Source organism: Sturnira hondurensis, unplaced genomic scaffold, assembly GCF_014824575.4.
Source record: "Sturnira hondurensis isolate 20B ecotype Veracruz unplaced genomic scaffold, ASM1482457v3 Scaffold0020787, whole genome shotgun sequence".
In the NCBI taxonomy this organism is placed as follows: domain Eukaryota; kingdom Metazoa; phylum Chordata; class Mammalia; order Chiroptera; family Phyllostomidae; genus Sturnira; species Sturnira hondurensis.
This window is the reverse complement of record NW_028093418.1, coordinates 2,809,197-2,832,420: the sequence shown is the minus strand read 5'-3', so window position 1 is coordinate 2,832,420 and position 23,224 is coordinate 2,809,197. Positions and strand designations below refer to the sequence as shown.

General features: G+C 55.7%; 1 protein-coding gene across 1 annotated transcript in view; it reads right to left on the bottom strand.

The window, feature by feature from the left end:
* Positions 1–238: 238 nt before the first annotated feature.
* GASK1A (golgi associated kinase 1A) overlaps positions 239–23,224 on the bottom strand; it is a 31,194-nt gene continuing 8,208 nt past the window's right edge. Inside the window, exons 2-5 of the mRNA XM_037030606.1 lie at positions 9,106–10,350; positions 3,997–4,119; positions 1,378–1,481; positions 239–743 (exon numbers count right to left, since the gene is read on the bottom strand). Coding sequence (XP_036886501.1) covers positions 533–743; positions 1,378–1,481; positions 3,997–4,119; positions 9,106–10,350 — 1,683 coding nt within the window. The 3' untranslated portion in view covers positions 239–532. The remainder of the gene's footprint in view (positions 744–1,377; positions 1,482–3,996; positions 4,120–9,105; positions 10,351–23,224) is intronic.

The window sequence follows — 23,224 nt, the reverse complement described above, 5'->3', positions numbered from 1 at the left end:
GAGAATTGAACATCTAAAGTCTATAAAGACAAAGTGCTTGGTGTTTCCTTTCTCAGACCTGAGTCGGCTTTCAGCCCAAGCAGTTCTGGGCCATGAGGACAATGCTGTGAAGACCCTTAGTTAGGCTCATCTTGTGTACATGCGTGGGCATGTACACATGTCACATATATGTCTCCACACACAGTTGTCCAGCTCTGCATAGGCATGTGGGATGCACAATTTTACAGTACACAGAACAGTCCATAGAACATCCTCTAATGTGTTTATTGGTGCAAGGAAGTAAATGACTAGAGCCAAGAGGGCAGAAACGAACGTGGTGACAGTGAGAACCCACCACCCATCCCGTGCATTGTCCCAAGGAGGTGACACACCCCATGACACCCGTGGTGCCCTCCTGGCTCTGGCTTTTCCCATTTGTCTTCAGATGAGTGAGCCCAGAGCAGCATGGCCATCAGCTTGGGGGCTTGTCCACTCCAGTCATATCGTGAGCATCCCAGCAGCGAGGCAGGAGCCCTGCCTGGGCAGGCGGGGCTCACGGGTCCTCGTCCCTGAAGACTGTCAGGTTGTGCTCCCGGATGTGTCGCAGAAGGGCCTGTCCGCGCCACTCCAGGGCCTGCAGAGCCTGCCTCAGCCCCTGCCGCCCGCCCTGGCTCTCCCAGAACACCGGATCCCTCTTCAGCGACCTGAGCAGCATGTTCTGTAGGCACCCCGACAGGAGAACATTCACCACGGACTCAGGAAACCTGGACGAACATCCCAGACATCAGAGCGGAAAGGAAAAGCAAACGTGATTTTAGAGCCTTTTGGTGAAAGGCGAAGCCAGCTGTCTAGATGGGGCACAGCTGGATCGGCCAGCCTGCAGAGTCCCCAGGACCGCCCGCCCTCGCTGACTCACGCAGGATCAGACCCGGGACTCTCCCGCCAGCTCAGCGGTGGTAGCAGGCAGGGGATAAAGCCTGAGGGCGGGTCCCATCCCACGGAGCTGCCCGGCGAATCAGCTCTGCCCTCCCAGTGCTACGCCCGCTGCTCTGCCTTGCAAATGCCAGGAAGAGTCCCAGGAAGGCTGAGCTGCCTGCCAGGACTGGGCAAGGAGGACAGGCCACCAGGCTAGCCAGGCCTCCATCAGGACAAGGGAAGGGTTAGCCTGCCCATAGCCCGGCAGGCATCCCATGTCTGTGGGGCCAGGAGGCCCTCAGAATATTGGGGTGGGGGCCTGCTGGCTCTATCCCCTCGGCTTTCCCAGGGCCCAGATCTAGTGGCTTTTGTCTGAGGATGGATGGAGGACCTCTCGGGAGCCACGGTTTAAGGTCCCACAGTGCACAGCAGGGCCGTCAAGCCTCAGTCCCTGAACCCCCGCCCAGTCCCCTCGGCACTCACCCATCAATGCCCTCCAGCAGCCGGAAGTTCAGCTTGTCCTCGGGCCTCTGAAGGTGGCCGGCATTGTCGATGTAGACCAGACGAGACGGGTCACTGCTCCGGACCTCGGGGAAGAGGAGCGGGGCAGAGACAGAGGGGGTGAGGGTGCAGCCTAGCTGGTGCCCATGGACACTCTCGGGGCAGATGGAGGGGCTTGGGGGCCCTGAGCTGCCGGTCTCACCATCCACCCTGCTGCTTGTCCCAATGGCCCCCAGGTGCTGAGCTGACAGCTGGCCTGGTGCTAACACTGCTCAGTCTTCCAGGCATCACCCCAGTGAGCCTTCCCAGCACCCTTAGAAGGGGGCCCCTCGTGTGAGCCCCATTTTCCAGAAACAAGGCACAAAGAAGTAATTCGCACCAGATCCCACTGCTAATAAGTAGTGGGCTGGTTCAAACCGGGCCCGAGCCATGGTGCCATCCCGCTGAACTGCCAGGCAGAGGGGCTGAGTCCTGCCCTGGTGACCAGAGGGGTGAGGAGCACGGTGAGAAGCGGCAGGTGCAGAGGTGACACTGCCCAGCAGAACTGCAGTGTGGAAGGCGCACGTGCACACTGACCCCTACGCCCCCCACACCTGTGCCCAGCACACCTGGGCCTGTCCCTGAGCGTCACTGAGAACGCACAACACCCTCCTCCTTGGGGAGCACCGACCCAGCACCATCTCGACGGGAGAAGAGTTTAGCGTCTCCTAATCCTCCTCAAACCTAAACGCAGCGGTGGGGAATTCTTCCGCACCTCCCAACCCTGGTGCGTTTGGGAAAATGAAAGGCCATCTCTTCCGGCCCCTCCCCCCACCCTGTGCACCACCCCATGCCCGCACGTTCTCCAGGATGTCATGGCAATTTCCCGTAATTCTCTCCAGTGGCCTCCGTTCAAAGTATGAACATTTGTCTCCAGGACCCCCGCCCCCCCCCCCGCCTCTTTTCCCTCCCCACCCCTCTCCCCAGAGCACAGCTCCTTTGTCTCTCGAAGCCCGGTGGCTCCTCCCTCTGAAGACTAAAGGGTCAGTTCAATGACTGCCCATCAGGGCGAATGATGGACAGACAGCCTTACCTTTGACTGAGGAAGGAGCGATCTGCTCTGGGGGCCGGGGATGGAGCAGTCCCAACACCCAGCAACTCTGCAGCAGCCCTGGGTGCCAGGCTGGTGTGTCCTGCCTAAAGCTCAGCCTGGGTCGTCATGCTGATGGCCACCCACCCAAAGCAGCCGGTCTGGTGAGGCTGCACAGACACCAGGCCTCACTGGGGGAGAGGCCCTTCCTGCCCAGGGGCCCCTGANGACTGCAGGGTGGAAGGCGCACGTGCACACTGACCCCTACGCCCCCCACACCTGTGCCCAGCACACCTGGGCCTGTCCCTGAGCGTCACTGAGAACGCACAACACCCTCCTCCTTGGGGAGCACCGACCCAGCACCATCTCGACCGGAGAAGAGTTTAGCGTCTCCTAATCCTCCTCAAACCTAAACGCAGCGGTGGGGAATTCCTCCGCACCTCCCAACCCTGGGGCATTTGGGAGAATGAAAGGCCATCTCTTCCGGCTCCTCCCCCCACCCTGTGCACCACCCCATGCCCGCACGTTCTCCAGGATGTCATGGCAATTTCCCGTAATTCTCTCCAGTGGTCTCCGTTCAAAGTATGAACATTTGTCTCCAGGACCCCCCCNCCCCCCCCCCCCCCCCCCCCCGCCTCTTTTCCCTCCCCACCCCTCTCCCCAGAGCACAGCTCCTTTGTCTCTCGAAGCCCGGTGGCTCCTCCCTCTGAAGACTAAAGGATCAGTTCAATGACTGCCCATCAGGGCGAATGATGGACAGACAGCCTTACCTTTGACTGAGGAAGGAGCGATCTGCTCTGGGGGCCGGGGATGGAGCAGTCCCAACACCCAGCAACTCTGCAGCAGCCCTGGCTGCCAGGCTGGTGTGTCCTGCCTAAAGCTCAGCCTGGGTCGTCATGCTGATGGCCACCCACCCAAAGCAGCTGGTCTGGTGAGGCTGCACAGACACCAGGCCTCACTGGGGGAGAGGCCCTTCCTGCCCAGGGGCCCCTGACTCCTTGTGCGGGACGAGCGGCCATCCTGCCCCCCAGCGCCTCTCTCTGATGGCCTTGACACAGCGCTTGCCACCCCGAGTGCCACTTTCAACAGGGGCAGCAAATCAGTGTTCCTCTGATCAGCCTGCCTCGCAGAGTCATCAGGCCCTAGGAGAGAGCTCCGTCGCTGCCACCAACCAGCCTGATGGCCCTGGAAACGCCCTCCCCATCCCAGGCCGCAATCTGCATGTTGACTAGCACAAGGAGTCTGTCCGACCAAATGCACAGTTCTGACACACTGCATCCAGGGGCCCTTGGGGCTCCCTGGCATCTCTTGGGGACAGTGGAGTCGGTGAAAAAGGCTCCCGACCCACCCAACACCTCGACCGTATTCTCAAAGCTGCAATTTTCTAAGTTGTATGTGTTAGTCAAACACAGGGTTCTGCTGCTAAAAGGAACAGGGCTGGGAACCCGCAGGGCTACACAATCTCTGTACTCGCTCACAGCATCTTCTGAAGGAGAAAGGAAGACGGGAGTCTGGGTGACGAGGGCACATACCAGGATGTGGACCAGCCGCAGCTCGCCGGGGTTCCCGCACTTCTCCCGGAGACCCTCTTCCACACAGGGCTCCGAGGGATCGGGCTCGAAGCCGCAGCAGTAGCGATCCAGGCGGTCATGGACCTGTGGGGACACCCATCTTCTGAGGGTGGGTGGTACAGAGTGAGTCTCCACCAGGCCCAGCACCCAGGCCTGGCCCCTGGGCCACACTCTGGGGACAGTCCTCACTGGCTCTGAAGGTGGTCTCCGGCTCCTCCTGGGACTTCTGCTCCACTTCCCTGGCCGGCAGCCCACCCTGCACACCAAGAGCTGTTTGCTCACGCCTCAGGCCGGCAGGGGTTTCCAGCCACACCCTCCGCTTCATCTACAGCTGCTGCAGAGCTCTGGCCTGAGGCCTGGGCTTTGATGCTGACCGTGTGTCTACTAGGAGACCACACAGGCCATTCTGGGCCGATTTCAACCTGCAGCCAGGTTTGTTTCCAGAGAAAGCTACAAGGGATTTTGGCCCCTATAGCACATGCATCGCTGGCTTCCAAAATTCTTCACCCATTTGAATGTCTAACAAAAAGGGTCTGACGGGGGCCCTGTTTCCGGTTCGATTCCTGTGCCACACCCTCTGGCTATTCTCTCTACTTAAGAGAAATGCCCTTTAAACAACAGCAGACTAGCAACCAAACCAGACCAAGTGCAAACTGCATTCCCACAGCCCTTTAGAATTGGATTCTTTTCCCCATTTTCAAAAAAATGACCTGGATCAATGGATTCCAGAAGAGCCGTTGGTGGTCCCTGGTGGCCCATCCCCCCACCACCCCCAACTCCCACCCCACCAGACAGGAGCCCTCCCTCAACGTGGGGGCAGCCACGGGGCCCTTTCAAGTGGAAAGGGTGGCTCTGGGCTGGGCTGGCTTGCAGCCTGGGGTCAGATCACGGTAGGGTCACAGCTTCCCTCTCCTGGGAGGGCAGGGGGCTGGTCCCACAAGACTGGCTGGCTATCAAAGATTGTATGAGGCTTCGGGGAGGTCAGGGCGGTGGCGGGGGGTGGGGGTAACTTGCACAAACTCTCACTCTCCTCTGGGCCCTCCTGACAGAGGGCGATCTCCCCAGAGGCTCCAGGGAGGCACATCAGGACGCCCCATCGGCACTGAGCCTGAGGAAGAGGTTGAGACACCAGCTTAGGATCTGGATGAATAGCTGGCGGGCTTGGAGCAGATGGTGGAGGAGAACTAGATGTTATCTGAAAAGATGTGTGTAGATCACTCCAAATTTTAAATATCAACACAAAACCCAGCAGCTATTAAAAGATGAATCCGCCCCGGCTGGCGTGGCTCAGTGGATTAAGTGCTGGCCTGCAAACCAAAGGGTTGCCGGTTCGATTCCCCATCAGGGCACATGCCTGGGTTGCAGGCCAGGTCCCCAACAAGGGGCACATAAGAGGCAACCACACGTTGATGTTTCTCTCCCTCTTTCTCTCTCCCATCTTTCTCCCTCCCTTCCCCTCTCTAAAATAAATAAATAAAATCTTGAAAAAAATGAATCTTCCACAGCAAAAACACTAGAAATTGCCCCAAGTCTGCAGAAGCAAGTCACGCCCACCACGCCATTAGTACTGACCATTGCTCTGGAGGCACCAGCAATGCCGTGAGGTAAGAGAAAGAGGGAAGAGGCGGTGAGAAGACGGAACTAGCATTACAGATGAAATGAGCGTGAACTTGGAAAACGGAGGGCAAACCGAGCAACAGATGAAGTAAAGCGAAGTTAGCAGGTGGCTGGTAACGAAATACACAGAGATGAGGGCCTTCACTCAGACCGAGCGCTACCGGCCAGAACACACAGAGGAGGAGAAAGGCCCCATGTTCAGCAGCCGCAGGAGATGAAATTCCCGGGAATAATCCAAGACGAACTCGAGGATCCAGATGAGGGGATGTCACGATGCTTCCAGGGGCGTGAGTACCTGGAGGGCTGCATCCCATTCTTGGCTAGAAGACGCTACGTTTTAGGGTATAAACTCTCTCTATCTAAGTCCATACAAATTTAATCGGATTCCAATAAAACCCCAAAGGGACTTGGGAAGGAGAAGGAGGTAATGAGAAGGAGAAGGAGGTGATGAGCTGACTACGTTTCATGAGAACAGCATGCAAGGATATCAGGGAAATCCTAAGAAAGAGCAGTGAGAGAGACCACACCCTGCTGGCTATTAGCATAAAATACAAGCACAGTAATTAAAACAGTGTGATTCTGGCATATAAATAGAGCCTTTACTGGAACAGAAAAGAGCCTGGAAATAGACCCACATACACATGGAAACTGGCAGAATTTCAGACTCGGGTAAAGAATGATTATTTAACAAACAGTGCCGGAACATTTGGGTTGCCATTTGAGAAAAAAAAATCATTATTTTGCACCTTATCTCTTAAAAAAACATCCAGATGGATCAAAAATATATAAAAACACATGGGAGAGTTTTAAAAATAACCCTGAACTGAGGATGGCCTCTTAAAATAAAATATACTAACCTAGAAGGTGTAAAAGAAAAGCTTGATAATTTTAACATAAAATGTTTTTAAATATTCGCACAGCAAGGAGACTGTAAAGAGAGCTTAATGACAATTGAACCCGAGAGAAATAGTGCAGTGGAAACAAAAGAATAATTTCCCCAAACTCTACAAAGCTCTTGGAACAAGTAAGAAAAAGACCAACAACCCGACAGAAAATGGGGCAGAGATATGGCCAAACAGTTTTAAAAATGTCTCAACAGAGACGAGACCGGGGCGAGGAGGAAGGGATGGCGGGGCGCCCCACTCTCAGGGCCGTGCAGTGCAGGGCTGTGGCCTACGAGGGCCCCCCACTGTGTTCGCACCTTGGGCCCTCCCCTGCCTCGTGCAGTCCTGTCCTGCTGCTGGGTAACAAATTCCCAGGAGGTCAGTGCCTTAAGGGAACACATACGTCATCTCACAGTTTCTGTGGGTCAGGAACCTGTTACATGTTTGCCAGGCTCTCTGCTCAGGATCTCACCAGACTGAATGCAAGGGGTTGGTGGGGGGCCGCCTCTCTGTTGTTGCTCAGGGTCCCCTCCTACACTCATTCCATGTTGTTGGCAGAAACCATTCCTTGAAACTGTAGGTGTTTGAAGCTGCTGAGTGTTGGAGAGGCTTGTTACGCAGCATCATCTCCACAATCACTAACTAGTACAGAGTGCCATGCAGGGTTTGCAAAGCATAGGGTGTGCAGGGGTATGAGGAAGGTATATGTGTATAGTGCCTGTATATTTTGTGTCCAGGTAAGTGGTACATCGTGATACACATACACATACACACACACAGGAGAACAAGGGTTCGTCTGGATCACACAGAACAAAGGAGCAAGCCTACCAGAGTGGGCTGTGTGTGGGGTTTGTACCCAGCTCCCAGTCAGCAGGTACCTCCAGTTCCTGTGCTGGGAAGCCCACAGCCCTGCCTCTCCTGCTTGCCAGTGGTTTCTAGGAAGGCAGCGGCAGCCAGACAGGAGTGCGACTTGACCAGCCTGCTGCAGTCCAGGGAGGGGCTGGCACGAGGCCAGCTGAGTCGCGTCTGACCGCACGCCCAACCCGTGTGGGCTTCCATCCCGCAGCAGACCCAGGCAGCGGGGGCGGGCCCCACACCTCAGCCCCAGGAGACAGACAGAGGGCCTCTGTGTGGAGCAGAAAGCCACTGTGTGCACATCAGCGGGATGGGGCTTTGCAAGGAGTGAAGGTGACTCTGATCTCACGGTCCCAGGCTTCCCTGAGAAGGTCCCCTCTTCCTGTCTTCAGTCATGGCCAGGTGAATGGTGACTGTGATGGAGAGGGCCAGCTCTCGAGTCAGACCATCCAGGCTGCGTCTCTGCTCTACCAGCCATGACCTTGGGCAAGTAACCTTACCACTCTGGGCCTCAGTGGTAAAGTTTGCAACAGAGGTAAATGCTGGGCCTCACTCATAGGTTTGCCGTGAAGATTGAACGAGTTAATTCATGTCGAGTGTTGGGGACAGAGCCTGCTTATCATGGAGCACGTGCCACTCACCAGGCACTGTCTCAGGTGCATTCCATGAAGGGTCTGGTGTACAGAAGCTACACTAGGTCAAGGTGACCCCCGGACCCAGTTCCCCCAGAGACATACCTCGAGATGAGGATTCAAGCCAACGTGGTTTATCTGTGAGCTAATCCCAACACATAAGCAAGGGGCACGACACAGGAGGGGCCGGCGGTCCCCACTGTGGGGGTCTGGGCTCCGTGCCGGTGGGGCACTCAGAGAGGCTCATGCATGTGCACCACAGAGCAGCCGGGGGCCAGTCCACACATGGCTGGTGCCTGCAGTCCCCCAGATACCCCTCTGCCCGGACTGGCGGTCCTGGAAACTCCAGCCCCTTCCCCGGGGTCCCCAGAAACTCTAGGTTACTTCCCGGCGCAGTAGGGACCTCCGCTGCCCCGTGGCTTCCTTCCCACTCTTCAGTGTCTGGACTGGACCGATACCACCTCTCTCTCTCCGTCTCTCTCACCCTCTTTCTCCCTCTCTCATTTATAAACTACACAACCACCTTGAGTCTCTGCTGAGTCACGGATGCACGTTATAAACAGCGCTGTGCTGATAAATATTCCACTCCCCGGGGCTGGGGGAGTCCCCATACGTAGCCTGTGCTGGTTTTCGTGGAATCGCCCCGCCCAGGCTGGTTCCAAGCCACCACCACGGCTGGGCAGGAGCCGGCAGGAGGTGAGTAGCCACCATTACACAGTGTTCATGAGATAGATGGGACTAACCTCGACAGCACGGGTAATAAGAAAAATGCAGTGAAAGAATTAGGAAGTAATGCGTTCTGAATGTTTCTTACCTTTGTTGCTAATAGAATTATTATATATTTGGTTTATATAATTTAATTTTTTTAAACACCTGTGTTTCACAATCAGGCCACAAAATTCCTGAAAATTTTAAGCATCAGCTCTGGTGAGCAAACTATTCTAGCTCACAGTGACTGGAAAAATAACCACAGAGGCTGACCACGTGGGGTTTGGTGGCCAAAACACAGGCCTCGGGGGAAGAGTCCCCAGCTGTCCCCCACTCCCGCGGCTCCCCAGCCCCACCCAGCCCAGCCCTCATACCTGGAGCAGGAAGTCGAAGAGGGCCAGGCGCGCCCACTCAGCGCGGTGGATGCCCAGGCACGACGCCCGGCCGGGCCCGCTGCAGCCACGGGCCAGCAGGGCCTGGTACTGCAGCCAGCCCAAGGTCAGAGAGTTCTGGTCGTCGTCTGGGTCGCCCAGGTGCTGCACGTCGGGTGCCCACCAGATGACGGGCCTCGCGCCACCGTCCGTGTAGCGATAGGGCAGCAGGGGGCTGTGGAAGCGCCGGGCCACAGCGGGAAGGCTCCGGCGCAGCCCCAGCACTCGGTCCACGTGGAAGGACAGCACCTCGGACAGGTCTCCAGGCCTCTTGATCAGGCCGCAGAGCCCCTGGGAGCAGAGTCCACTGAGCCCTGGAGACATGTCCCGAAGGGCGTTCTCTGTGGAGAAGCCTACCTGCAGCACCTGCCCGTGGCCGGGGAGCCTGGCTTTGCCCACCACCTCCCCCTGGGCCAGCAGCTGGAGGGTCCGCACATCGTGCTCTGTGAGCCACGGAGGCACCTGCCCACTGGCCCCCAGGCCAGGGGTCTCAGCAGCACACCAGGTGGACCCTTGCAGCTCCCTGACAGAGCCAGGCCACCGACCAGTGCCTGTGACTGAGGTGGGACCCCCCGCTCTGTGCCCACCAGTCAAAGCTCTGTTCCCAGCTCCTGGCAGGTCCCTGCCCTGGGCTGGATGGGGCTGGAGGGGTGGTCCAGCAGCAGCTCTCCGGTGTCCTGGGAGGGCATTGGCCATGGTGCCTGTCTCACTCTGCACCTCCCGGATGGGACCATCCTTCCAAGGGGGTTGCAGGTCTTTGGCTCCTGGACCCTTGACCTCATCCCCCCTCAGGCGCGCGAGACGCTGAGTGCTGAGTCTCACTTCTCCTACAGATGCCAAAGCAGTGTCCCTTTGGACCCGCCCTACATGCTGGCTTGCCCCTGCCGGGGACCTGCTGCTGTCCATTCCCCTTCTTCGGTGGCCTTGCTCCTCGGCACACTCAGGGACGGAAGTCCTGGGCAGGGCCCAGTCTCTCCAGAAACGCAGGCTTCTTGTCTGCAGCCTCCAGCGGGAGCCCAGAGCCTGCAGGCTGTGGGGGGCAGGGGTGCCGGTCACCCCCTGGGGCTGCATGGCATCCTGAGGCTGTGCAGGGAAGCAGGTGACAGCCATCACAGACAGGGTCATCAGGAGGCAGAATGCCACCACCAACCGCCTCTTGCCACGTAGCTTTCTCCAGAGCCAAGATGCCTGGAGAAAGAAAAAGGAAATCTGAGACCTGGGAAAATGTCAGCCCCAGCTCACCAAGCAGTGGGGATGGTGAAGGAAGTCCCTTCTCTGACGTCTGCAGAGGGGAGAGGACCGAGCCAGGTGGAGGATACCCCACTGCCTTCGAGGGAGGCCAGCACCGCGGGCAGCGCTCCTGCCTCAGAGCCCAGCTGGCGTGCATCCGGGGAGCTCTGCTGATCCCTGCAGGCAGACTGGGGCTCCCCCTTTGAACAAACCACCAAACGACCCTGTTCACCACGCACTATAAGGGTCTCTTCCATATCTGTCCCCACCGCTGGGTGCTGGCTTTCTCTTGATCTCCCTGTGCCTCCCCGGGCCACTCTGTCATCTCCCACAAATACTCTTCCCCTTAGCAGGGGCACACAGCTGCTGCTCAGCTGCGGGTGGCACCACCTGCCTCCCTCACAGGCAGGGGAGACTCGAGGCCACACGACTAAGTCCTGGCCGGTGGCAGGAGCCCCCCACTTTTGCCTGCCCCTCTTGCTCAGGAGGAAGTTGGCTTCTTGGCCACCAGCTCTGCAGGTGCTGGCAAGGACACACCCTGGGGCAGTGAGTTTTTCCAGCACGTGGCGCCAGGACCATCAGCATCACTCAGGAACTGGTCAGAAAGGCCAGGACAACGACTCAATCAGAACAAGGGAAGGAAGCTTGGGAGCCTGCGGGAGCAACCAGGGCTGCCACGAGCTGTCGGGGCCACTGGGCTTTGGAGTCAGAACTGATTCATCTTGTAACCCTTTCAACTTACAAGGTATGGTCGTTCTATCTGGAACATAGTGAGAAACCTCCACCCTGTCGCCCTTAGCGACTATACCGGTTTTTCAGTCCGCTACACATGGTGACTGTTTGCAGCACAAAGGAGGCGACGGGTCCACGCCTGGCTTTGGGTGGCCTGGCAGGGCGCCCTGAGGCCTTTTCCACAGCTGTCTGTGTCAATGGAGCCCTGCTGAAGGGCCGCACACTCCTTCACCGGGGAACTTGCCGGAGCGCCTTTCCCGTCCCTCCATGGGAAGGCTATTCAGGTCGCTTCCAGTTTTTATTTGAGCAAGTAGTGCTGTGCATGCAGTTCTGGGGGACGCAGTGAGGGTTTCTACAGGGGCTGCCCCAAAAGATGAAGTGTCGGGTCCCACTCCTTCTCCTTGGTGTTAACTTTTCACTGCCCATCAGTTGGTTTCTCCTTCGATCCTCCAGAACATACAGAGATGGGAATCTCAGCGTTCCTACCTGACAGATGAGGAAAACAAAAAGTCCGGAGTGCTGAGGTTTGCCTGGGCTCACACAGCTGGTGAGAAAGCCCGTGTTTTCAATTAAAACTAAAAGGAGAAATGGCCATGGACAAAGACTCTGTTTGGGGTTTGGATTTCTTTTTTCCTTCCTTCCTTCTAAAAAGAAAAATATGTATTCACGTCGGAGTCATCGTCTGGATTCTCGAACGTTTGGATCCCATTGGGGAAAAATAAACCCTCTTTTTAAAACGCTTCAAGGAGACAGAATGTTTTGATCTTGCTCTCAGCCTCCCTTGGCTTCAGACAACCTGGGGAAGCTGGTGAGTGTGGGCTGTGCGGAGACAGGGGTTCCAAATGGCCCTGAGCAGACGTCCCCGCGGGCCACCCAAGTAAGGCTCCGGGAAAAGAAAAGCAGCTTTTGATCGAAATGAAAAAAAAAAAAAACCCTTTGAAGAGAACTAACTATTCAGCTGAATGGTAAAGAATACGTTAGAGAAAGGAAAAGCGCAAGGTGGGGGGGGACACCCAATACACTAGAAAGTTTGCTGGTGGAACCCAGGGGGCCCCAGGGCTGCCCAGGCCCCAGCTGACCCCGCCCTACCTCCCCAGTTCGTGCCCACACGGCCCCACAATGACCGGGGCAGGAGGGAAAGAGGGACGGGGAGCCTTCACTGTCTGGCTCTACAAGGGATCCTCTTCTTCTTCCTCCTCAAATCCCGCCTCCCACCCGTGTACCAAGGCGGCCCCCTAGTCCCTCAGAGAAGATGCCCACAGGCCCAGCCATCACATCCACCCCAGCTGCAGAGGACGTGGCTTTGGGGAAGATGCAGCGGAGTTCTCGACCAGCTCCTGCCTTCCTGAGCTGTGTCACGATAGCGAGTTACACAGCCTCTCTGTCCCATTTCCTCAGTCCCAGAGTTGGGGAGAAGGAGGTTGTTCCTCCCTCCAAGGGTTGGGGTGGGAAATACACGCACCAAAGTAGGTTAAGGGTCCACCGCGTGGTTTGGTACATTTAAATGGGGGGTGGGATCGGCCCTCTTCTGCCTTCACTTTCTGAACCCCCCGTCTTCCCGGGATCTGAAAATCAACCCACACCCCTTCCCGGGTTTGGGCACATTGTAATGATGTCAGAGTCAAAAAGTAGAGATATTTGAGAGCGTGACTCAAGGTAGTCAGAAAGAGAAACTCTTTCATCATTAAACCACAAGTGTCCGCCAGGGGGAGGCCGCCTCGGCCGTGAGAAACGTCCAGAGGTACCCAGGATGGCACAGGAAGGGACCCCTGGGCTTAAAGGCATGCAGGCAGGAGAGGACAGGAAGGGTGGGAGCCAGGGGAAGTAAGTGGGGGCACCCAAGGGAAGACTGAGAGTTGACAAGAGCGTGTTTTGGTTCCCTAGCAACGGAGGGAAGGGGGCCAGCCAGGAGAGTGGTAAAGAGCCAGGGCCCCTGAGGAGCCGGGGACTGTGCTGGGCTGGGGACAGGAGCCACCACCCTACTCCCTGTTGTCACCTCTGCACTGGGTAGGAGGGCAGGTCTTAGACATGAAGGGAAGGGCAGTGTCAGTGATGGGATTATCTGTCACCGCTCTCCCTTCCTTCTCCCCTCGCCATGTCTCACTGAGGGTGGAGCACACCCCCACCCTCGGTCCTTGACTGGGTGATGTGACTTGATTTACCGACAGAATGGGAGTAGACGTAACATATGCCGCGTCCAGCGGAGGCTTTAAATCTGCTTGTGCAGGGAGACCGGCCTCCTGGCAAACCTGTGCTCCACCAAGAGAGGAGTGAGTCCCAGGTGAGGCATCTGGGGCAGACCAGAACTCACCCCCGAGCCCTGGAGCCAAGATAAAGGTGTAGGTGGTTGCAGGTCACCGAGATGTTGGGGTAGTTTGTTACGCAGCCTCATCGCAGCAGAACCCAGCGAACGCAGACCCCTGGGTGATTTCTGTTGGGCTCAACGCGGGCCCTTGGTCAGATGGCAATAAGGTGGTTTGATTCTGTGATGACAGATGGTAACGAGGAAACCAGTGAGGTCTTTTGAGAAGGACTTTAAAAACAGTTCCAACACACGCTGGTGGCCTTTGCGTAGAGACAGTCTGGGAAACAAGGACACTTGGAGGAAAGGACTCAATTATAGTCTGCATTGCAACGGCCAGCAGGAGACCTTGTCTCGCTTCTTCAGGGTCACAGGGAAAGGAATGGTCCCCTGCTGTGGGGACATCCAGCCAGGACTGGGCCTCTCACTTTGGAGCATTAGCTGCCTCTTCCCAAGACCACCCCCCAAACACCCTGCTCTAAACCCTGACACCCGCCGGCTGCCGAAGAGAATTGACAGCAGGGATGTCTTGGTGGGGGTTTCCTGGGTGAGAGAAAAGGCTGAGGGGAGCCATATGGTGATGATGGTGGTGTTGGTGGGGATATTGGTGGGGATGGGATGGTAGTGGTGGTGATGGAGGGGGTGGTGGTGGTGGTGGGTGGTGGTGGGGATGGTGGTGATGATGGTTGTGTGTGTGTGCAATAAAAACCAAGGTTGGCTCTGGTTCTGGAGTCATCACTAAAGACGTGACAGTCCCTTCTGTGCCCTTCCCTGACCTCTGCCCTCTTCTAAACAGCCCCACAGGCTGATCCCCAATCCATCACCACTCAGACCCTCAGTGAGACTGACAAAGATTTTGGAAATGCAGTTTCTGTTCCATTTTTAAAAGTCAGTGACATAATTTTCACAGCCGTGGCCAGAGTAAGAGGTGACACGTGATCATATTGTCAGAGGGCGGGATTGAGAGCACGTGTCAGCCCTGTGAGTGCTGCCGCAGACCCGACCTCGTCACACCCTGCTTCCCTCGGCTGAACCCAGAGTCAGGCCCAGGCAGGGGCAGCCGGGCTGGCACAGGCCTCTGTGGGCGACGGCGACAGGCACAGCCCGTGGGAATCTCCAGGCACGCGGCGTCCCTCTCCAAGTCCCGTCTGCTGGGCCCTGGGAGGCTGGAGCTGCCTGCTCCGTTGCGGCCAGGGCCCCGGGCTGCCTGTCTCCTCAGCCGCCACCAGGCCAGGCCACTTCACTCAGCATCACTGGAGGGCTGTGATTTCCCTTCCACATCAGCAACTTCAAGACAAGAAAGAACTTTTGTCCCTGTAATTTCTGGCCTGGCCAACTCCCAGGAAAAAGAAGAAGGGGGAAAAAAACCCTAAAGAATGATAACTGGCATTTATACAGTGTTCACTGTGTGCCTGGGGCTAGTGGGGGAATTTTGCTTCTGTTGGCTCATTGAAGCTGCATGCCGGTCTTACAAAGTAGGTATTCACATATATTATCCCATTTTACAGGTGAGAAAAACAAGGCATGGAGAATCGGGGTGACCTGAAGTCCCCAGAGCCAGCAAGGACACCACCAGGACACGAAGCCAGGCGGTCTGTCTCCAGAGCCGGTGGCCTAGTCGCTGGGCCACCTCGGGGAGGGGCAGCTGCAGCCCTGATTCTGGAAGACTGCGCTGGGTCTCCGGGGTGGGCCCTGCTCTCAAAGGAGGGTCACCTCTTTGGGACCGGGCAGGTCCTCTGTAAAATGACGCTTGAATGAGCTCAGGGGAGGTGGCAACCAGTTTGCACAAGTTGATGGAAAATAAGCATGTTTTCAGACTACCTTCGGTTTTCTCCCAAAATGAAAATAACTTCGTTGTGTCTCCACAACGAAGTTATGAAATAGAAGAATATCAGCGAGAAATGCCACCATCTGGTCAGCTCAACTCTGGGCCCCTCGAGAGGTGACATCAGAAGCAGGTTCCCAATCATCTGTCATCCTCAAATCAGATCTCGGGCTTGATCTCAAAACCAGGCAGGTTTCCACGCCTCCCGCTCCTTCCAGAACCAGACTCAAGCCTTCTCCAGACCGTGGCCAGGAAACCGAGCAGATCTGACTGGAGAGGGGACTTCAGCAGATCCTATGAACAGGAGCCACTCCCCGAGCACGTTCCACGGGCCGGGCATCTCAAGTCCCTGCAAGGTACGAACTGACCTGGTGGTTTTACAACTATGGAGATTAGGATTTAGAGAAGTGCCTCACTCAAGGTCACCTAGTGAGTCCTCGGCAGGCAGGACGTGACTTCTCCCCAGAGCCCATCATTCCATCACAGAAGATTCAAGATGGAGGGAGGAAGGAAGATTCCAGAGCTTTGGAAACAGAGGGGAGTTTAGGGAAAGGCTGAGCGTGGGAAAGGAACCTGGGATTCTGCTGCCTGTGGCTGCAGAGTCTTGACTTGCCGAGTCAAGGAGACAGCCCAGGCTCGTCAGGTGTGGTCCACACAGCAGGCTCTTAAGGACAGAAAACAGTCCTCGAAAATGAAAATCCCTTTTCACCTCCTCCTCACCTTGCCTTAACTGCCCCACACAAAGGCTCTCCTTGGCACATCGGGAGGAAAGCGTTTCGACAGGCAAAGGCCCTTGGAGGTTTTCAGCACAGACGGGGCTGACCGCCCAGGGCTGGGGCGGGTGGTTATGGCAAGTCCTCCTGAAGCGCGTGCCCCGCGAGCCCACGAGTTCCCCGCTGTCTGCCCAGTGCTCCTGCTGCGCTCCCAGGGCCTCGCTTCAGGGACACAGCAACCTGGGGACATGGTGGGGACCTCCCTGCTGGAAAAATGGCAATCGCTGGCACTGGGGATGGAGACAAAGACCCACTGATGTCTTAGAGGAATGATGTCTGTCAGTCAGGGGGAGGAGCCCCAGAAAATACGGGCTATGAACACAGTAAGGAGGAGGATGTTACATTTGGAGACGGCAGAGATCTGATCCGAAGGCATGCTCCACACCCTCGTGGAAATGAGAAAAGCAATTCAAGAAATTGCTTTGGCAAAGGCTCAGCCAAAATAAAAATGATTTTTTCGCTGGTTCGATTCCCAGTCAGGGCACATGCCTGGGTTACAGGCCAAGTCCCCAGTAGGGGGTGCCTGGGAGGCAACCACACATTGATGTTTCTCTCCCACTTTCTCCTTCCCTTCCCCTCTCTCCAAAAATAAATAAATAAAATATTTTTAAAAAATGATTTTTCAAAAACAGAAATAGAAATGGACATTTAAACCCTCTCAGCCCACTCGGCCGCATTTCGTTTGGAACATAAATGCGAAGAGGTGCTTTTACGTCTGGGGATTGGAAGCAGAGCTCCTTCCGGCGGGAGGCCTGGGCTGCAGAGGACCTGGGAGCTGGGCAGAAGCGCCCTGGAGTCCAGCTCTGCAAGACTCATTTCAGACTCCCGGAATCAAGAACTACACGAGAATAAATTTGTGTTGTTTTAAGTCATCAAGTTCGTGGCAATTTGTTAGTCATAGTTATGTAAACACTGATCTAACCAAAATTATCATCTAATCACATTGGGAGGACGAACGATGAGAAGGGTGTGCGTGTGTGTGTGTGTGTGTGTGTGTGTGTGGTGGAAGTGGGAAAAGACCGACATCCTCATCTTCTGCAGAGGAAGTTCATGAGCAACGATCAAAACTGCACCCACTTTGAGAGGCTCTCTCGTGTTTGATAGATGAGGACAAAGAAGCTGGGGGAGCCGTGGTTAGTTATCCAATGAAGTATCTTCTCTCAAGGAAAGGGTGGCCGAGGGGGTGTGGGTGCCCCTGCGATGATCTCTCTTTAGCTGGTTGATGTTCTGTGTCTTAATTAACTAACGAACCGTCGGACAGGTGAATCCAGGCGCCTGAGGGGACTGCGGGGAAAGAGCGTGTGCGGGGTCCCCCGAGGCTCACAGCTCAGTGAGGAGCAGCGAACCTTCGCTCTGGGCCACCAACCCTCTCCCTGCCCCCTGAGCAGCTCTCGCTGCCTGACCCAGACACCTCGTGAAGTCCTGCTAAGCATTCAAGGTCACCTTGGCCAGCCCCGGAAAAGAGGCCTCCCTTCCTCACTTCTCCATCCCCAAGCACCTGAAGCCCACCAAGACTTCTTCCAGCCAAGGGGAGGGCAGAAAAACGACTGATTCAGAATCCAAAGCAATTGCCACCGAAGCAACTGCCTGGTAGATCCTCAGTAAATGTGTAAGTGAATGAGGGAAAGAATGAAGGGCACATGTTCAAAACTGACACGGTGGTGGGGTTCAATTCACACTAGGGGGTACAACCACTTTCTTTGAACCAGAGGTCTCAAAACCTGCCGATGACATCTCTGTTGGCACAAACATTTACAGGTGATTCGTCCCAGTTTTCACGAGTCATAAGCAGGGAGCGCTATGTTAATATATTCATTATAAAATGTGAACAAGAAATTAAAAAATCACATAAGGATTAGGTAGAATAAATGTAACTGGAAGCTCTGATTTTTTCAGACTGTAACCTGGTGGACTGTCTGGGGTGGAGGTGAGGGAGCCCCACTCTGGAGACCTCTGACCCGGAAGCATTCTGCCTTCTTCACACCCAGGACAACTCTGGGCGGGAGTGATCTGGGGTTGACTGTGCTCATCTAATATTCCTTAAAAATGCATACTTACCCACGGTGAACTAAAGGTAATTTGAAGGGGTGATGGGACCAAATAAAATAAACGTTTTCTTGAGTGAATCAAGGAGAAGCACCAAGATGAAGGTCCCGAGGCCAGAGCATCTTCTCAGAAATCCATGGGACATGGAGACCAGGGGCATTGCAGTAAGAAAATGGGGGTCTCATGAGCACCTGAAGTTCCCACACATTCAGAGGTGAAAGCGAGGGAATGGGGTCAGGAAACCAGGAGCGTGGGAGTGGTCGAGTGTGACCTTGGAGGGTGGGGGTGTCGGAGAAGGAAGTTCCCCTACGCACTTCTGTCCACCCAGCCACACGCTGCCCGATGAAACTGGGTTCCCGACCCCAAGTGGGACTTTAAATGTCCCATCAGCCACGTTTCAAAGGGGGGAAAGGGAAGCCAGATGAAACTGACTTTAATAATATTCATACTTAGCTAAATGTATCCAAAATATTATTATTTCTACATGTTATCAATATAAAAAGTAGTAATGAGATAGTTTACATTTTTTCTGTAACACGTCTTTGTAATGCAATGCGGATTTCACACATAGGCATGTTCCAATTCAGACTGGTCACCTTTCAATAGGAGGCTGGCTCTGCCACACTGAGCTGCCCAGCTCTAAGCCAGGGCACAGACAGGTCCTGGGACCCCAGGGGCCCACACAGTGTTTGAGAAATGCCACATTAAAACAGAAACGGCTCCAGACCGCTGGAGCTGGTGCGATGGAAAACACAAGCACCACGGCAAGCACAGGCCTGCTGCATGGTGGGGCGCCAGCTGACGGGCTGTCAGCTTCTTGCGGAGCAGATTAGGCAAAAACGAAGTCCCGATCAAAAGTACCCGTGACAGTCCCTTAAAACAAAAAAAAATGAAGACACTCTCCATTTTTCCTCCTACCTTAGAACAGACACTGAGTCTTGTCTCAACAAAATGAAACCACAGAGAAGGGACATTCCGGGAGCACACTCACCCTCTGAGACCACCCGTCTTGAGAAACACACTAGACCACCTCCCAGGGGTTGTGGCCCAGCAGGTCCGATCCCAGACCCACCCTGGCCCCGTTCCCATTCGGAAGGGACTGGTGATGGTCAACCCAGATTTCTTATCCACCCAGCTTCCAGGTTGTGTCATTTCCAGTCATAAGACGAAGCCGGAGGGGGAAGGAGGGTTAAAGGGTCAGGTAGCTGCACGGAGGACGCCTCAAGAAGACATACACACGACTTCGGGGGGAAAAGGGAGGGTGCCGGAGGCAGCAGGCCGGGTCCCTGGAGCCCGCAGAAAAGGGCGGCCAGCCAAGGATCCAAAGCAAGTGTGACTGCCTCTCACCGGCCGCATAAAGAGAAGTATTGGGGTCCCAAAGCACCCAGTGCCAGGGCTCTCACGACCTGCGCCCTCACCTTCCCTGCTGCCCCTAGTGTCTCCCCGAGACTCCTGGAAATGGGAGGTGTTCCTGGAAACTAGTGGTGGCCCTACCCTAAATCTCACTTCTCTTTCGAAAGGGACGACGTCATCCCCTCAGCATTTCCCCTCAGCTTTGCATCCTTGGATAAACAAGCAGGCACTGCCTCCCTGTCCACATTTTTGGTAAGGGCTGCCTGAGCCACACAGAAACAGACCAATATTTCATGACTCTGGCTCCTTCTCGTCCGTCCTGGCCTCCTGCCCCAGTCTGGCTGGGCCAAACCCAGCCCAGGCTGGATGAGACCACAGCTGTTGGAATTAAGTTGCATCCAGTGTTAGAAGGCAGGGTGCCTAACCCTGGACTGTGGATCCCCAAATTCCACCAAGGAGAGGAGCTGCAAAGGTGACACTCAGCTCCTCTGGGTCATGAAGCAGAGTTTGGTCCAGCACCTGACCCTGGGCAGGCTTTCTGGACTAGTTCACAATGCCAGAGCCCTGGCGAGACAGAGTTCTGCCAACCTGCAGATCTGATGCCCGGGCATCTGGAATGGGGTATCTGCTGGCCCGGGGCGGAGAGGGTGGGGGACAGAGGTGGAAAGGGGGTAACGAGCCCTCCTGTGACAGGCATCTCCTGGGTCCCTCACCAGTGCACGGCGGTGCCACAAGGGTCCCACAGAATGAGGTTTTTTCTATCTTCAAGAAAATGTGACCTATCCTGAAGTTCGGGAAATAGGGCCAGGGCAAGACTTTAAAAGGCAACACTACCAAGTAGGAGCAATTAGTCTTCCTCTGTGCCGCATCCTACCCCTAATACAGTCAAAACTAAATTGACCATAACTTCAGTGGCTTGTTGGACGATCTAAAGGTTACCTGCAAGGGCGTGGCTCTCTAAAACAGCACATGTCAGAAGGAAAGTATTCACAAAGCAGGCACGTGCTTTTCCTGTTTGCATTCCTGACAACCTCAGCTACCCAGAAGTGTTACAGGGAATGTGACCAAGAGTTAGACCAAGGAAATGCCCACCCTCCGACACCGTGGGGTTGGCTGGGGTGGAGGGTGCTGGCTGCGGAGAGGCGCCCGTGGGCACCAGGCTGGTCCAAGACACCGAGGGCATGCTGGCCGCCAGGGGCGTGGTCTGAAAATGCAGCAGCAGGCTCAGTGCCTCCCAAACGGGCCTCCCCCTGCTCCACCCCACCCTGGCCCAGTGTCTGCTGGTGACAGTTTCCAAGTCAACTACCTGCACTGGAGTCCTTGTTGGAAAGTCAGGGAAGCCAACCTAAGACACGACCATTCCCCGACCTGTGGACCGCTTACAACTACCGCAGACTCACAGAGCACGCGCACGCACATCAGCTGGAAGGAGGGGCGGCGGCAGAGGAGGCTCCTTCCTGCATGGGCTCCAGTGATGGGCAGCTGAGAGAAGAATCTGCAGTGAGTGCCCTGGGCGAGAGCCCCGGGTGCATTTTTGGAAAAGGATGTGTTGTTTTCCAATCTGAAGATTGTCCCCGTGTCTGTGAATCCCAGACCTATCTGCCGACCCCGCCCTCTCCCACTCTCTCCAGAGAACAGCAGCCTGCCCACGGAATGCCTGCCACTTGGGAGACAGGACAGTCAGGCCAAGAGGGGGCGCTGCTGCAGCGCAGGGGCGGAGCCAGCAGCAGGACCAACAGGACCTGCCCAGGGTCTGACCACCCTCAGACCCGGCAACTGGATCCCAGACTCCTTGGCCAATCCCCAGACACAGCCACACACAAAAACTACCTTCCTGTGACTCTGCTTGTCACCCGAGGTTTGGGTCACAGAGGGAGGAGAGTGGGCAGGAAGAAAAACTTCTGCACCACGTGCACCGAGCAAGGAGCCCTGGCTTGTGGGGCCGCCCCTCCCAGGCCCCCGGCCACCAGGAGGGAGCAGCGCTGTAGCCAACGTCCCAAACCCAGCTCTGACTCACCAGCACGAGGAGGGAGTGTGGAATGTGCACTTCTGTACAAGGTCCCTGGCGCAGCCAGCTGCCTGGTCTCTGCTCCAGTAACAGAGTAACCTACGTGTCATCAGAAAGACAGCCTCTTGGGGCTCACACACATTCTCCAGAGAGGCCGCAAGTCCTCAAAGCTCAGCGGGGTTGGCCCACGGCCCAAGAGCATTGGCTCAGCAAGGGACTGAGCACCCACATCCAAACCCTCCCAGAGGGCCCCACTGAGTCCCCGACTGAAAGATGAGCTCCCAGAAGTCTGCTCACCACGACCTTTCTCCAGCCCCCAAGCTGGTTGCCAAGTTTCATTTTGGGGCCCAGAGAAGGTGGCAGCTCACCAGGCTTCCCTACCATCCCCAGCCCTTTAATGCCGAGCTCAGAGGTAGGCTGTCTGGAGGTTGATTTCAGCTCCACTGCGTCCTTGCTGGTGGCTCTGGGCCTCAGTTTCCTCATCTGTATAATGGTGACAAGAATAATACCTCCCTCCAAGGAGGGCTCACTCGTTAGTTCATTGGGCAGATACGCCTGAGTCAACACTGCTCCTGACAGAAGGGACGCGTCAAGCACCAAACGGACGAATGCCACGCCCCTTATCAAGGGAACGTTCTGGTCAGAAAAGACTGTGACTCGTCACTCATGAACATGAGATCACTCCACTAAGCGCTGCGAGAGTTTTATGAGCCGTTGTAGCAGTCAAAACGGAGCCTGGCCCAGAGTCGGGTTCAATGGGGTTGCTATTGTCCCTGTTGTCACCATGGCGATAGCTTTCTGACCATCCCCACAGGTTCCCTCCGCTGTGGGCGCTCCTGGACGGGAGAAGAGTTAACCGTCAGGTTCTTGGTCTCTCCCTCCGTTTCCTGGTCACGGGGCTCTGGTCTCCATGTTGATTATTCGCGGCAGCAGCCCTGCCGGTCACGAGGGCCCTCTCCCCGCCCCAAACTGAACTACTATTTGGGGTTTTTTATGATTATATTTATTTATTTTTTTAGAGAGATGGGAAGGGAGGGAGAAAGAGAGGGAGAGAAACATCCATGTGCGGTTGCCTCTCCCATGCCCCCTGCTGGGGACCTGGCTCACAACCCAGGCACGTGCCTTGACTGGGAATCGAACTGGTGCCCCTTCACTTCACAGTGCAGCACTCGATCCGCGGAGCCACACCAGCCAGGGCTGAATTACCATCTTGTTCCAGCTCCCAAGAGCACCAGTGTGGGGACTCCATGGACAGACGGAATTTCGGAGCCCCTGTCATTGGCTGGACATTTTCTCCTTTCGCCTTTGGACTAACAGCCATACATTTTGCTGCAGGGGGGGTAGGGGGAGTGGGGACTGCTGAAAAGAATTCAGTGCTTTCTTTCTGGGCTGCCCGGGACAGAGATGTGCTGACAAAGGCAATTTCAAAGTAGCGAGAAGTGAAGGCGATATTTCAAAGTATCTGCTTCCACGCACATGGTGGGAAATAGCTGTTTCCTCCTGGTGACAGTCACAGGCTCTGCGGACCCCCTGTGGCTGGTGCCTATGCGCATTGTTGAGGATGCACTGCACCTCAGTCAAAGATGGAACTTTCCTTCAATGAAGTTTAGGGCTCCCCTGAATCTTAAGGTCAAGAAACCCTAACTAGCTCTGGAGTGACCACTTCGTAAGGTGTGTGAATGTCTAATCACTGTGTCACACACCCGAAGCTACGATCACACTGCATGTCAACTGTAACTGGAAAATAAATTAGTTTTTTTTTAAAAAAAGGAAACTTGAACTAGGCCTGCTTT